Here is a 15,896-nt window from a genome sequence, read left to right on the forward strand (position 1 = left end):
TTGAATTCACGGGCTGCGAGATCATGACCTGAGCTGAAGTCAAATGCTTAACCGACTGAGCCACCCAGGCAAACCCCTGATCTCATTCTCTTAATGAATGACTAGGTTTGAGTACAATTTGAAAATGTTTTGTTGCACTTTGATTTCAGAATAATATCTCCTGATTTAACTGCTCACCTGTGTCACTTTTGTTTTGTGTTGTTATTTTTTACCCAACTTTTCCCTTAGTTTTTTTCTTCTTTAAAAATTTTTCCCCAGCTTTATTGAGATACAATGGATCTATATAACACTGTGAAAGACATACAACTTTTTTTTTTTTTAATTAAGCTCTACATCCAATGTGGGATTTGAATTCATAACCCTGAGATCAAGTCGCATATTCTACTGACTGAACCAGCCAGGCACCCCTTTCCCTTAGTTTTTAAATATATTTAAAGATCACCAAAAGAGGTGCCCTCTGTATATTTCCAATTCAGGAACCCGAAATTTCTCACGGTTTTATCAAAGTTTTCAAAAAATGTCTACAAACTACAGCTAAAACAGCATATTTACAATTCAACCCTCCAGTCGCATCCCAAAAGGCCTAGGCTACTCCAAAGCTGCCGGACATGAGGGGTAGTATCAAGTAGCAAAAGGAGGAAGTGAAGGCAGAAGGTTTCTTAACTGAATGCAGTATAAACACATTGTTGATGTTTGCAAAAACACAGGATCATGTGAACACACAGCTAAGGTTCCTTCTGGGTCTTGGACAAGGTCCATGCCAGCAAGGGGCCCTGAAGCTTAAATTTTATTAAATAGTTTTTACATAGTAAATCCACTTTTGTGTGCCTAGTATAGGAACTCCCTGTCTCATACTCTCCAAGGGGTGGGGCCCCTTCATTCTTTTGCTAGGGTGAGGCAGGGACAGTCTCCCAGGGACACCGAAGTTGGAGAGGAGATGGCAGGGCTCTAAACTTACTCAGAAACAGCTTTCAACCAGTTCTTCTGATCCGAGAGCTCGGCTTCACCCCACTTCTGGAAGTACCCAGTGCCACCGATTACTGACCCTTTGAGGATTCTGTGATGTAAGTCATGATGGCTTGTGGTTTTCCTAAATGCCAGTTTAGGATCTGGCTTTCCTGGAACTAAGTCAGTTACTGCATGCAACTGCATTCCAATTCCCAAATGTTGTTGATGTCTCTATCCTCCCTGAATTTGTAGATCTATGCCTTAAAAAAAAAAAAAATCACTTTATTGTGCTTTTTTTGTGGGATTTGTGAGGGAGATAAATTACATGTACATATTCAATCTGTCATCCTTGCTTCGAAGCTGGTTTATTAATTTTTAAATAAGAGCTTTATTGAGGTATAATCCACACACCATAACGTTCATCAAGTGTACAATTTGGTTGTTTTTGGTATATTCAGAGAGTTGTGCAACAATCACCATGATCTAATTTCAAAGACATTTTCATCACCCCTAAAGAAACCCTGTATCTATTAGCATCATGCCCCGTTTTCTCCTCTCCTTCCAGCCCACAGGCAAACCAGTAATGTACTATCTCTACGGATTTGCCTATTCTGGACATTTCACATCAATGGAATTATACAATAAGTAGCTTTTTGTGTTGGCTTCTTTCAATCAGCAAAATGTTTTCCAGGATGATCCATGTTTGGGCATGTATCAGTCCTTCATCCCTCTTTTATCACAGAATAATAGTCCATTGCAGGGATACACGACATTTAGCCACACATCCACTTATCCATTTATTCGTTCATTGAGCGGTGGTCACTTGGGTTGTTTCTACTTTTTGGCCATTATGAATGCTGCTGCTATGAACATTTGTGTACATATTTTTGTGTGGACATATGTTTTCATTGTTCTTGGGTATATACCTCGGAGTAAAACTGCTGGGCCATATGGTAAGTCCACGTTTACCCGTTTACCCTTCTGAGGAGCTGCCAGACTTCTCCAAAGTGGCTGCGCCATTTTACATTTCCACAGTAGTGTATGGAGTTTCCAATTCCTCCACATCCTCACCAACACTTGTCATTGTCTTTTTTATCTTAGCCACTCTGGGGGCTATTTCACTGTGGTGTGATTGGCATTTCTGTAATAACTAATGATGTTGAACATCTTTTCATGTGCTTAGCAGTCATTTGTAGGTCTTCTTTGGAGAAACATCTATTCAAACCCTTTGCCTATTTTAAAAATGGGTTGTCTTTTTAAAAATTTATTATTATTATTTTTTTAATGTTTGCTTATTTTTGAGAGACAGACCATGAGTGGGAGAGGGGCAGAGAGAGAGAGGAAGAATCTGAAGCAGACTCCAGGCTCTGAGCTGTCAGCAGAGAGCCTGATGTGGGGCTTGAACCCATGAACCATTAGATCCTGACCTGGGCCGAAGTCGGACACTTAACTGACTAATCCACCCAGGTGCCCCATCTTCTTTTATTGTTGAGCTGTAAGAGTTCTTTATTTAGGGTACAAGTGCCTAATCTGATATATGATTTGCAAATATTTTCTCTCATTTTTGAGGTTTTTTTTCACTCTTTTAATGGTATGCTTTGAAGCACAAACATTTTAGGTTTTGAAGAAGTCTAATCCATTTTTTTGTTGTTTGTGCTTTTGGTATCACATCTAAGAATTCTCTACCAAATTCAAGGTCATGAAGACTTACCCCTATGTTTTCCTTTTATGATTTCATAGTTTTAGCTTTTACATTTGGGTCTTTGATCAATTTTGAGTTAATTTTTGTATATGGTGTGAAGTAAGGGTCCTACTTTATGCTTTCACATGTGGATATCCAGTTGTCCTGACGCTGTTGAAAGGACTATTCCTTCCCCATTGAAATGTCCTGGCATCTTTGTAAAAAAAAAAAAATCAACTGACCATAAATGTAAAGGTTTATTTCTGGACTCTTAATTCTATGCCATTGATCTACGTGTCTATGCTAGTACCACAATGTCCTAATTATTGGACTTTTGTTGTAAGTTTCAAGATTGAGAAGTATTGAGCCTTCCAACTTGGTCAAGACTGTTTTGGCTACTCTGTGTCCCTTGCATTTTCATATGAATTTTAGTGGTTTATTTTTTATATATAAATCATCACTCCATTTAGAGTTTGAATGTTGGCCAGCCAGTTGTTTAGTTATTTTAACATAATCTAAAAAATAAACTATCTTTGACAAATCATTTTATTAGGGTTAAATACTTCTATTCCATACCACAGACCTGTCTACTCTTTGGCCAGTAACACAGATTTAATTATTTAGGGTTATAACAGCTCTTAATTTCTAGACAAACAGATCTCTTCTCATTACACTTCATTTTCAGGTAATTTACTGGCTATTTTAATTTGTCTTAATATTTATTTATAAGTTTATTTATTTGGGGGGGAGGGGCAGAGAGAGAGGGAGACACAGAATCCCAAGAGGGCTCTGTGCAGAGCCTGACATGGGGCTCAATCTCATAAACTGCAAGATCATGACCTAAGCCAAAATCAAGAGTTGGATGCTCAACCTCCTGAGCCACCCAGGTGCCCCTGTGTTACTTTTTTTTTTTTTTTAACTTTTTTTTACATTTATTTATTTATTTATTTTTGAGAGACAGAGAGAAACAGAACACAAGTGGGGGAGGGGCAGAGAGAGTGGGACACAGAATCCGAAGCAGGCTCCAGGCTCTGAGCTGTCAGCACAGAGCCTGACGCGGGGCTCAAACTTACAAACCATGAGATCGTGACCTGAGCTGAAGTCGGAAGCTCAACCGACAGAGCCATCCAGGCGCCCCTCCCCTGTGTTACTTTTTAAGATGAACCTCAAAATCATAGGTGGTGCGCCCCCCTCCAAAATCAAGATACTTATTACTGAAAATGCATTATATTTATCGATTAACTTCTGAAGATCTTACATTTTTACAAATACTACATTTGCTCATTCAGGGCCATAACATTTCTTTCCATTTATTCAAGTCTTTTTATTCGGTCTTTTAGTCTTAAGAGTTTTTCCATATAGGTCCTCTACTTTTATTTTGTTTAATACCAAGATCCCAAAGTAACACTTACATGTGAAATTTTTAGCCCTACACAGGTCTTAAGTACATTCCACGAGATTTTTAATTTTTGGTTGTACTGCAAATGGAATTCTCTTTCTCATTTTATTGGCCTGGTACACAGGAAAGCCATTGGGTATTAAATATTTACCCTGAAACTATTCATCACACCTATATACTTAAGTTATACAGCCTGAGAAACTCAGGTAGGAAAAAAACCCCCAGAATTAGATTTTCTAAGTAGACAAGTCATATCACTTGAAAATAATGATAAAATTTCCCTTTTCTTTCTCAATGTTTCATACCCACTTCTTGTCTTGTGTGTTATAGCATTGGCCAGAAATTGGAGAAAAATGTTTCTGACTTTAGTAAGAATGGTTCGAATCTGATCTTTCACTATTAAATAGGAAGAAGGTTACTGGTTCCATTCAGAAAGACTTCTAATAGCAAGGAAATATCTTTTTGTTTCTAGTTTCCTAAAAGACACAAAGATTGGATTTTTAAATTATATCACAGTGCCTTTTTCAGCATACATTTAGATGACCAGTTTGCTCTCTTTGACCCAGTACTGTGATGAACTGTGCGAATGTATTTCCTAAGACTGAGCCACTGCTTCCTTACTGAAGAAAATTCTGCTTGGTAAAGGGTCAGGTTAACTAGCTTTGCTGTGTATGCATCTTGCTTTCTGATTATGCCACATAAGCCCCTCAAGTGCAGGGACTGAATGTTACGGTTCTTTGCAACTCCCGTAAGTACCGTACAAGGTACAGTGTTATTCTCAACCTTTCGTTGAATGGATGTTCGGTAAATATTTATCGAGGGCCTCCTTTATGCCTAGAACTCTGCTAGGTTCTAGCAATATCAGGATGAACAAGACGAACTCATTCTATGATGTCATGGAGCTCATGGTCTAGTTTTGCGCACACAGTAAACACTGGATAAATGATTCAACAAATAAACAAGTACATGGCCCCAAGGGCCCTATATAATACCATACTCTAATTTAAGTTTCCTGAAAAAAACTACTCTCAGATAAGGCTTTAGAAAGAACAAATAAAAGGTAATATCACTGTCTTTGGGTCTCCCAGTCCTTATCCAACTCAAACAAAAGCTAAAAAGGGGAAAGTGCACTCGTGGAGACCGAGGAAACGGAGGTGGCCTTTGGCGTCCACAGTAAAGCCAGGTGACGTTATCAGAGTGCGTGTTTAGGGAAAACCGACATTTCAAAGAGCTTAAGAGGAAATATGAAAGGAGAAGAGTCTCCTGGGCTTATTCCAAGGCTGCCAAATGGTCGATATGCTCCCCTCTGTCAGAGAAAGGGCCAGAAAACCGGGGCAGGTGGCCCACCACCACTGAAGCAGTCAAAGGTGGCGACGGGAAAGCGAGTAGAAAGAGCAAAACAGCCACCCTTCAAGCCGCTCTTCTGCCTCTTCTTGCCACTGCCTCCCCGATCTCCCCCTGTGGCACTAGGGACTTCTTCGGGACAGACAGCTGCTCTGGAAGGCGTGTGGCAAGAGCAACAGCATCGCAGCGGCTCCTCGGCCCAACTGGGGTGGTGGGTCGAGGCTGACAGTCCTCCAGGACCCGGGAAGGCTCACTGGGCCTCGGGACCTCAGTTCCCCTCCTCCTCACAGCTTTCCTTAGGCTCTCCCCTTGGCATGCGGTGGGTAAGCAGAGGTCCGGAGAGAAGACAGGGCCTGCTCCCCACAGGATGTCTCTGCTCTGGAAGAAATCAAGAGGGCTCTGAGCTCCCGGCCTCTGGAGTAGGATTCCTTACTTGGTTCTACTTGCCATTCCGTAAATATGAGCACCGGAGGGCAGGAGCAGGGATATTTTGGTCTGAGCAACAAAATGCAGAGAGCAGTTCTCTCAAGCGTACTCTCCTCCAACCCCCAACATGCCCCACCTCAAAACAGAAAAAAAGTTCTATGTATACAGAGGGAAAGGGGGAAAGATTTACTTTCACAATAAAGAAAAGTCAACAGGATGTTCTCCAAAGCTACAAATACACTTTTTCAAACAGTAAATATCTCTATTAGCAGCACGATGCCAGTTGGCTAATTCTGTCTGTCTCAGTAAAACCTTTCCAAAAAAGCTCCTGCTCTTGTGTAATGTCTATTTACAAAAACAGCTCTTTTGCATTTTCAATTTGCTAGGTTTCTCAATCTTTTGCTTCCCCACCCCCTCTGCTGCAGAGGCAGAGACAAGAGGCAGGCCCAGATGGCAGTTGGGTGGGGATCCCCTGGTCACCCCAGCAGATCCCTCGAGCCCCGCCTTCTTTGGAGAGTCCTCTGCTTCCATTACAAAGATGAGTGGAAAGAAGGTGAAACCTACACATTCTTCCCTGGTCTTCACCTTGGCCTCTGGAATTCGTTTCTGCTGAATGTGAATAAGCCTCGGCCTGGCTTGGGGGTGGCAAGAACCCTGAAATGATTCAGTCTATGCCACCCCACACTTTCTGATGGATCACAGTTTTGGGGGCAGGGAGGAGGTGAGGGAGGTGAGAACGGAGGGAGGGCTGAGCAAAGAGTAGGCGGCAGCTGATAGTGGCTGAAATCCTGGCTCCCCAGGGAGTGGTCTGGGCCTGAGTCACTGTCTCGGCAAGAGCAGGAAGGTGGGCGAGAGGCAGAAGCTTCTGAAGGCTGGAAGGACAAGCCCCTCCCCCGTCCCGGCCCTTCTGTTACCCTGTCCTTGGGTCACTGCCTTCCCTGGTCTGAGGCCCCACCAAGGCTATCGCCACCTTGACACTGGGAGAGAGAACAGAGAGCCCGGGGCCCGGACAGGGCTTCTGGAGAGGCAGCCGGCTCCGGCAGAACAGCTGCTTGCTGGGTGTCATTCCCTCTGCAGGGCCAGCTGGCCATGATGCCAACCGGCCACACAGAGTTCAGCCTGAGCAAGGACGTGAGAGACCCCATCACAAGGGGAAATGAACTGAGCTGCAAAATACCCATTTCCAGCACCTCTGACCACAGCACCCCCTCTCACCCCCCACCGCAGTCCTTCCTCGAAATTAGCCACATCTAAAACCAGAGCAACACACACTACCCTACTCGCCACCAGTCCAAGGAGGTATGTGTGTGTTTAAAAATAAAAGGCATGACTCTGTGACTTGGCTGACTTGTCACTTGGACTAGAACGGTCCCCCAGCTCAGCTGTGATCCCTTCTTCCCCAATGTTCCCCAGGCTGACCTCTGAGAAGTTTAGACAGAATGAATCACAGAATGGTCAGTGTGATCTCACAGAACGTGAGATCACAGAAATCATCCAATTAAAGTGACCATTTATGGAGCATCTACTATTGCTGGTTTGGGCTGGGTACTTCAGAAACATCCGCTCATTTAAAGCGGTCCACTCCTGTATTCCTCACAAGAGACACTGCCTTTAAATCCTTGCTCTGCCAGCCGCCAGCTGTGAGGCTTCGGACAAGTTACCTAACCTTTCTGTCTCTCAGTTTCCCTGTCTATAGACTGGGACAATAATATAGCTATCACATGGGGTCGCCGTGAAGGCCAAATGAGTTTAGTGCTCAAAACAGATCCTGTCGTAGGTCAGCAGCCTGTAAGTACTGGCAGTAAAGGCAGTGGTGGTGATATTTTGATGATGAAGATCAAACTGAGGCCCGAGGGGGTGGCTCACACTCAGTTACACAGAGGTAAGTATGGTTAGGAAACCTGAAACAATTCTTTTCTGTTTGGGGGGCAATCAGCTACTGCCAGGCCCCCCCAAGTGAATCCATTTGCCAACAATGAATGGGGACTTCCTCCCAAGTAGTAAAAGGATCTGTCACAGAAGTCTGGAGGCTGATGGAGCATCTAAAGGTCAAGAAAAGGGAGGAAAGAAGGCAATTCAGGGAGGGAGGTTGTTTGTTTATTTTGTAGCTCTTTAGAAAATGGGTTCTCCCATGTTATAAAAGGGAAACAGAAGGCATTGCGAGGTGAAAGTCTTCTGCTTAATCCACAAGCCGGAGACAAGCCTCAGGGGACTGCTTTCCATGCTGATGGGCCCACGGTGGCTCAGATGCCCACAGACTGCGAAGTGCCGGGCCAGTTGCTTAGCTTCTGAGGCACGAGCTCTAATCTCATGTTCACTTCTGTCTCTTACCAACGAAGGATTGCACAAAGAGCTTTCAGTCTACCTTTTCTCTTATCTGCTGAAGGTTTGGAAGCAGGCCGGAGGAGGAGGACGAGGAGGAGGAGGAGGGCTGAGATGGAAACTCGGAAACTCGCTCCTAGGCCCACTGTCTTGGGACATCCTCACCTACCGGCCATAGGAGGCAATAATTCCCTTGCTATGAGCGGTGAGGTCAGCTCTAGTCCTGATGGCAGTCAGGCTAGGCATGACAAAAGTTAACAGAGAGTATTATAAAATATTGCCAACACTCAGAAAGTTAGAATACATAATAAATACTCCTGTATTCACCTACTGTTATCGCGTTTCTAATACTGAGCCACACTTGCTTCAAATCTTACTCTTTAAGCAACACAACAGCTCAGATACTGTTGATGCAGTCTGATTCCATTTCCTTGTCTCTCCTCATGACCTTAGCGGTCACCACGACCCTGAATTTAGTATGTATTATTCTCACCCTTTCACTACATTTGTTTAAATCCGTGAGCACAATACAGTATGGTTTTATAGGTCTGAACTTTATAAAAATAGCACAATATTGAATGTATTACTTTGAAACTAATTTTTTATGACCAGCATTCTGTTTCTGAGATTTGTCCGTGTTGATAGATATAGCTGCACTTCATTCATTTTGACTACGTGTTTCATTATGTAAAGACAGCACATATAAGCTGGACATCATAAACAATGAAGCAACTAATACTCCCCTGCACTCACCTGCTGCAGGAGAGCTCAGGTTTCTCTGGGTGACTGTAGAAATCTCCAAAGTGATTGTATTGTGTCAATTTTTACCTCCACGCTCTATGCCACCCTGCACCCGATGCCAGTGGATGGGAGCTCCTCCTGATTCTCATCCTTAGATACTTGGCATTGCCAGACTTTAAAATTTTTGCCAGCCAGATGGCTGTGAAATGGCATCTCATTGTTACTTTAATCTGCTTTTCCCTGATTACTAAGAAACCAACATCTTGGTATAGGCTTTTGTCCATTTGGGTTTTCTTTTCTATAAAGTGATGACGTTTTTCACATCTATGGATTAAGTTCTTATAAAGTACATGGCTGGTGCTCTTCATAGTTGCCCCTTCTGTATTTCTTATTATAACCCACGAAAAACAACTAAGTAAACCAACAACACGGAGTCATAGCTATTAGCTGATAGCCTGAATATTTGTAATAAACATCTAGATCAGTGTGTTTCTAAATGGGATCACTCATCAATCATGTAAACCGCTATACGTTATTCCATTGTGTTTGCCCACAACACACTGGGTCCAAATTAGACATGGGATCAATTGAAATGCATCATTCTTTTAAAAATGAAATAGAACATAATAGAAAATATAGGAATGCATCACACATATACCATGTGAAACTTTTATTTGAAGTATAAATGTTTTTGTGTGCTGCAATAATGAAGGTTTTTTTCTTTCTTTCTTTTCTTTTCCTTTTTTTTTTTAGGCTTCATGCCCAGCAGAGCCTAACACGGGGCTTGAATTCACGACCTTGAGATCAAGACCTGAGCAAGAGTCGATGCTTAACTGACTGAGCCACCCAGGAGCCCCTCAAAGGTATTTCTAACTGCAAGTTGTGGTCAAAAAGTTTTGGAAGCCACTGTCCAAGTTAGCCCCCTGGCTCCATTCTTCCTCTTGCCTGAAGTACAGACTGTTGCCAAATTAATCTGATTAACTCACTGGTTTCCCCATGCCACTTCCTTGCTCAAAACCTTCAAATTTCAAAAGCTTAAGCTCAATGTCAGTCCCTCAGCATGGCACTCAGAGTACTGACAGTGGGGCCCCAACTGCCATCAACGAAGCCTCTACCCAAATCACTACTTGCTAAACCCAAGCTGGTCTCCTGACCGTCCACCCCAAATACTCTTGATGCATTCCGTCTCCACACACCTTTTCCACACTATTCTTCTAATGTGGACCCCTCGCCCCCCACTGTAACAAATCACATCCTCTGAAATCTTTCTTGACAATGCCACACCAACATTTATTGGCTGTCATTCCTATGAATCCCGGGCACTTTCCAGACACTGGCTGACGATAAGTATCGATTCTTACAGCCTTCTGACTGTCCACCAGTATTAAGTATCAGCACAGGCCCTAGTACATTATAAATGTTCAATGAGCATTAAATCAACAAAAATTTTATTGAGCATTATCTGTGTGCAACATGTTATACTGGGTCCTGTTTAATGGACTAGCTACCAAAATAGTGGGTTCGGGGAAGCAACAGCTTAACTGCCAACTCCAAAGCCACTTCAACACATGTACGTCAAGAGTGTAACACAGAAGAAAACATCTTTTTTTTTTTTTTTTTTTTTTTTTTTATAAATTTTTTTTCAACGTTTTTAATTTATTTTTGGGACAGAGAGAGACAGAGCATGAACGGGGGAGGGGCAGAGAGAGAGGGAGACACAGAATCGGAAACAGGCTCCAGGCTCTGAGCCATCAGCCCAGAGCCCGACGCGGGGCTCGAACTCACGGACCGCGAGATCGTGACCTGGCTGAAGTCGGACGCTTAACCGACTGCGCCACCCAGGCGCCCCGAAGAAAACATCTTTGATGAAGAAGCTGTGGGATTCAAGATACTTGCCTCTTTCCAACTACTCCCAAATCTGGAAAGAGCCCCTTCCCCTCTCATTACAAACAGCTGGAACAAGAGTGAGATGTTTTACATTTGTGCCCAAAGCAACGTCAAATAGAGGGTCTCACAGGCTCTTCAAGGGGGTCCCTGCCTTCTGGGCATGACCATGCTCGGTATAGAAGAAAAAGCCTGGGGGAGTCTGGCCTGTCCGAAGTGAGTGGGAGGGCCACCCAAGGCGGGGAGGCCTCAGAGTACCACAAAGCTGACATGGTCCAGAACACCTGGAGGTCTGCAGGACACAGGACTTCCTCTTCACTTTACATGTGAAAACTGACAACTTCCTGTAATTCACTACCAACCTGGTAGTGTTCATACAGACCAGCAAAGTAAAATAGCGTCCTTTGGGACCCAATCAGCTTGGGAATGGTCTTCCACTTTTCAAGCACTGAGAATACTCAGATTTTAGTTCTAGCTCTCCCAGGTACTCCGTGAGTGAATTCTAATAACTTGTCAAAGGGAGATAATAAGACCCGAACTGCATACTGCCAAGGGTAGATGTGAGGACGAAATCAGATAATGGATGGGAAGGTAACTTGAAAAGGTAAAAGCACTATACGAATGCATGATAGCAAGAGTAATACTAGAGGGAAAAGAGATTCCACTGAGAACATGTTTGAAACAGAATGGATGGTTCAGACTAACCCAGCAGTTTACCTTCTTTCCTTTATAGTCCATTAACTTCATTTAACAATTACTGACTAGGTACTTACTATGTGCAAACAGTGCGCATACACAAACGTGAAGAACTTGTAGATCCTGCCGCCACGGAGTCTGTGTGGGAGAGGAACACGTTTTTGGTCCCTGGAAGGATGTGGAAGTGCTACAGGAGTTCTATGCAAGTTCGGAAGAGGATAGTTTGGGGAGGGGGTGGAGAGGAGAGGGGAGAGAACAATCAGAGACAGCCTCAGGGAGGCGCTGAGGCCATTCTTCCCTCTTTGATTTAACAACAGCACGCTTAGAGGCTCTTCATTTGAGGAAGTGGCTTATAGGTTCTGCACATTTTTCTCTGAAAACTTTTCCTGAGCTGAGGCAAGCCAGGAAATGGAAAAAAAAAGTGCTCATTCATACTTTCAGTAAACATGCACTGATTGCTGGGAATACTACTAGGGATATAGTGATGACCAAGCCACAGTCCCTTTCTCAGTAACTTGCAGACTAGGGGGTCACTGACAAGTAAACCAACGATTCAAGTCCAGATGCTAATGAGGGTCAGAGCAAGGGGACCCGGCTCAGTTTAGTGGGGTGTGGGGGCCTGTTCAGGGGAGACCCTCAGAAGAGGCAAAGCCTGCCCTTATTCTGGAAGAATGAGTGCACCTTGGCCTGGTGGATGAGGCGGTGAGGGGTGGGAGCAAAGGGCATTGCAGCAGAGGAACAATGCATATAGAGGGGCAGAGGCACGAGAGGCCAGGGAAAGCTGAGACACAGGAGTAACGTGGACAGCCAGATCCAGAAAGGCCTCGTAAGTTACGGCCCAGAGTCAGGCCTTTATCCTGAAGATGATGGGGAGGGCATATACGGTGAGAACATGGTGGGTGGGGGGACAGGTCCCAAGGAATACCAATATTTAAGGGGCAGACAGAGGTAGAAGAGCCCAGAAGAGTCAGAAAACAATCATATTTGCATAGTCTCCATTTTTTTCACAACAGGCTTGGGTGGCAGCGTCAGCTTGGATTATCCATTCCATGTCAGAGGTGGAGAAAACAAGACAGAGGAAGGTTAAATGCCTGACCAGGCCACACTGTGAAGGAGGGAACCAGAACCTGAACTCAGCCCTCTACCTCCCAGCCACATTTATCTGCACTGACTCTAATTTCCTTCATTCTGAGTCAAACCTCTGGATCCCTAGTATAGGAAGATTTCCTCCAGGACTACTTTTTCCCTTGACATTGAACCCAAAGAGCATCAAGCCATGTGGTTCCAGGGAAGGCTATAACCCCTGAAGACAGCGAAGCCAGGTAAATAAGCCAGATTCTTCTTAATTCTGTTGAATTCTCCCTCCATACAATAATAAAGACACATACACATAAGAAGAGAGAGGAGACCAGCAGAAGGAGAGGAGAGGGAAGCACCTGACGTAAGCCCAAATGGTGAATCAGTGATCTGACATATGAACATAAAATGCCTCCTTCCTTGCAGGGCACACCACTGGACAGCCTGGCTTAAAGACATGTGGGTGGTCAGTGGGTGAATGCATGGGTAGATGAACAGGAAGGCAGCAGGTACCCACAAAACAAACGGGGTGGGCGGGCTGCATGCACAGAGGAAGCGGGGAACAAAGACCTCTTACTCTTCATGCAAAATCCACAGTGTGCAAAGGGCATCAATATTGGACATTTCTCACTGTGACATTTTGAAAGCCTGGCCTAGCCCAGAACAATGGTTACCCTCTGGGGACCAGGGGCTGAGTGCCCCTAGGCCTTATTCAATGATGGCTTGGCATACCCCATGTGCTTGGTGAACTCGACCTTGGGCATCAGCCTCCCATGATGGCTCTACGTCACTCTGGTCTCTTCCCCCACTGAGAATTCCAGTCTTGGATGAATGGATGGATTCATTCTGGGAGCAGGAAAACCACTCCAGGAGTGAATCAGAAGGACCCAGCCCTGGTCCCTTTGCCAGCCATTGAGCCAGGAACTGAGTGTGATTGTGTGCCCAGGCGCCGGTGCTGTTCCCCTCTCAGGGAGATAGGGTCAGGGTCCACGTAAGAGATGACGTAGTCGCCCTCTAAAGAAGAAGAAAAAGGAATCTCAGCTTTGAGGGACAAAGCCGCCCTTTTGGTTCTGACCCTCAGTCCAAGGAGGTGCCAAGCTGCACATGTACTAATAAGTTAATTCTACAGGATAAAAATCGCAGCTTTTGCTGAACAGTTAGTTGTCAATTTCAATTCTCTGCAGCCTGACAGACCTCAGGAAATAGGCTACTACTTTTTCAGAAAAAAGCTTCTTCAAGACGGGTGGGAACAGCACGCCTCAGATCACCAAGAGAATATTCTACTCTGGTCTGGGCTCTGTTCTCCTCCCGATTTGTGAAGAAAAGGTCAATTTATTTTTAAATTTGTAAATGCCAATGTAAGCAATAAAAAGCATCTGAACTTCCTGCTTTCTTACCTTGAAAAATTAAGCAAGAGAACTCCAACGATTCAAGGTGCAGCAGGCAAGAGGACATCTGTATCACGAGGCTGGGAGACCCAGGCTGACATTTTAAGGAAGTAATTCCTCTAGGAAAGGGAACTGAAGGATTGCCACTTTGCCCATTGTTAACTAGGTTATAACAAGATGGGAAAGTTAGCTAACTTTCAAGGCTCTAGCCCCGTATCGGCCTCCTGGAGCTAAGGTGGAGGGAAAAGGAGCAGTTCCTACCGGGGCTTATTAGGGCACTGCTCCAGGCTGCCCTCGTGTGCAGGCACCACCTGTCTAACGTTTGTCCATCAATCTTTGTCTGAGAAACAGGAGGGAGGAGGGGACAGAAATGGTTTAAATTTTGTATTACAGAATTGTCCTGAACACTGACTGACATTAGCTGCTTGATGCCAGAGCTTAGTCTCCACCAATGGTCAAATGTGAGCCCGTTAAGAGCCTTCCTGAAGGATACTCTACTATCTTCATTCGTTCATGACTAGTTATCACACATTTACTTTGTGTAAAGAAACAGCTAGACTATGAGGACAGAGTGGCAAACATGTTCCCGATGCTAATGGACCTTGGATTCCAAAAGGTTTGATTCATCTTGTACATCCCCGGGGGGGTGGGGTCAATGTATTCAGACAAGCAAACTACGGCTGGATCCTCTGAGGTTTCGCATTATGGATATGCAGGTTCTTGGGCCTGAAGGTAAGGCCCTTTGGGCAAACTGAGTCTTACAAAATAAATCAACCATTAAATATTATGAAGTATCTACCATGAACCTAGCACATATAGCAACGTACCTTCCAACTCTGGAGTCGTGACTCTACATCTCTGAGACTCCTAGCATCTTTTCTCATGGCCTGCTAGTCCCCATAATGTTTAAGCTTACCAACCGCTATTTTCAAGAGAAAGCAGTGAGTGGGTAATGGCCCTGGAAATGATTAAAACTAGTCCAAACCCACACTGGGAGTGTGGGTGTGGGTGTTCAATTCTGGACCTTTCCAAAAGAGAAGCAAGTTTTGTCCTTTGAAGACTGTTAAGTGGTGCAAAGGCTAGTCATCTGAAAGCGAGTGGCTGTTTGATCAGTGAACTGGGCCCAGACTGCCAGTGAGGGCTACAGCTCTGGGGCCGCGGGAGCGGTGAAAAGATGCCCACAGGGAGAAAGAAGGCATTTACTCCACCTCAGCGGATATTTACAAGAGGAGGAGACGGGAAAGTTCCTCATTTCAAGCAGCTGGGAGAAGACGGGACGAGCTTGGAAGAGAAAGAGTCAGGAAACAGACGCAGGATTCCAGGCCAAGGAGATCCCCCGCCCCATATCCCGGTGAGTCCTGCCGACAGACGGAGCCTCCGGGAAAGCACCGGAGGAAGGGCCCTCGAACGACCCTGGGTGGAGGGTCCGTGTGGGCAAGGCAGGCAGCGGGGGCGAAGGGACTCAGGTGGGCGCGGGCAAGGCGCACGGCGGGCCTGGGGCTCCAGCGGCTGTGCTGTCCCGGCCTCACTCACCAGCTCATGGTCCTGAACCTGGCCCTGCTGCCGGGGTCCTCGGCCGCTACAGGGTCCTCAGGGATCACTTCCGGATTCAGCCAGTCTCCAGGAAGTGACGTAAACCCCGCCCACTGTGCCCGGAAGAGGCGGGGGTGGGCGGGGCTCGGGGAGTTAACCCTTCCACGGCGGCGGGCGTCCCGCGCACTTGCCCCGGCCCGCGACCTGGGGTATTGCCTCACGGGGCTTGGGGTTCAGCCTGTGCCGGCGGCGTGGGAACCCCCGGGTGCGTTTTCTGCCTGAGACACTGGCTTGTAAAATTCTCATTCGCTTACTACACGTGCCTCTTAACCTTGTTATTGCCTCAGTTTTTCTGTCTGTAAAGAGATTTCTAATCCAGAGACAGTAGAAGTATTTGTTGATGGGAGAAGGAGCCATGGGGTCATCTGAAGTCTGGGGAGACTTACATTCACTGTAT

At 45.2% G+C, this 15,896-nt stretch overlaps 1 protein-coding gene across 2 annotated transcripts in view; it reads right to left on the reverse strand.

Moving 5' to 3' along the window:
- BIN3 (bridging integrator 3) overlaps nt 1–15,516 on the reverse strand; it is a 42,603-nt gene extending 27,087 nt beyond the window's left edge. The window contains exons 1-2 of one of the 2 annotated variants that reach the window (XM_047090375.1): nt 15,440–15,458; nt 11,519–13,532 (exon numbers count right to left, since the gene is read on the reverse strand). Coding sequence is in view for 1 of the 2 variants with exons in the window: in XM_047090374.1 (XP_046946330.1) it covers nt 15,440–15,447 (8 nt within the window). In the remaining variant the exon portion in view is untranslated. Of the gene's footprint in view, nt 1–11,518; nt 13,533–15,439 lie in introns of both variants that reach the window. The other variant, XM_047090374.1, reaches the window with a different exon arrangement.
- Between the last annotated feature and the right edge of the window lie 380 nt (nt 15,517–15,896).

The sequence above is a fragment of the Lynx rufus genome, unplaced genomic scaffold (genome assembly GCF_022079265.1).
Source record: "Lynx rufus isolate CCGP_SWC_20201006 ecotype Redwood Valley unplaced genomic scaffold, mLynRuf1.p SCAF_3, whole genome shotgun sequence".
Classification (NCBI taxonomy): Eukaryota; Metazoa; Chordata; class Mammalia; order Carnivora; family Felidae; genus Lynx; species Lynx rufus.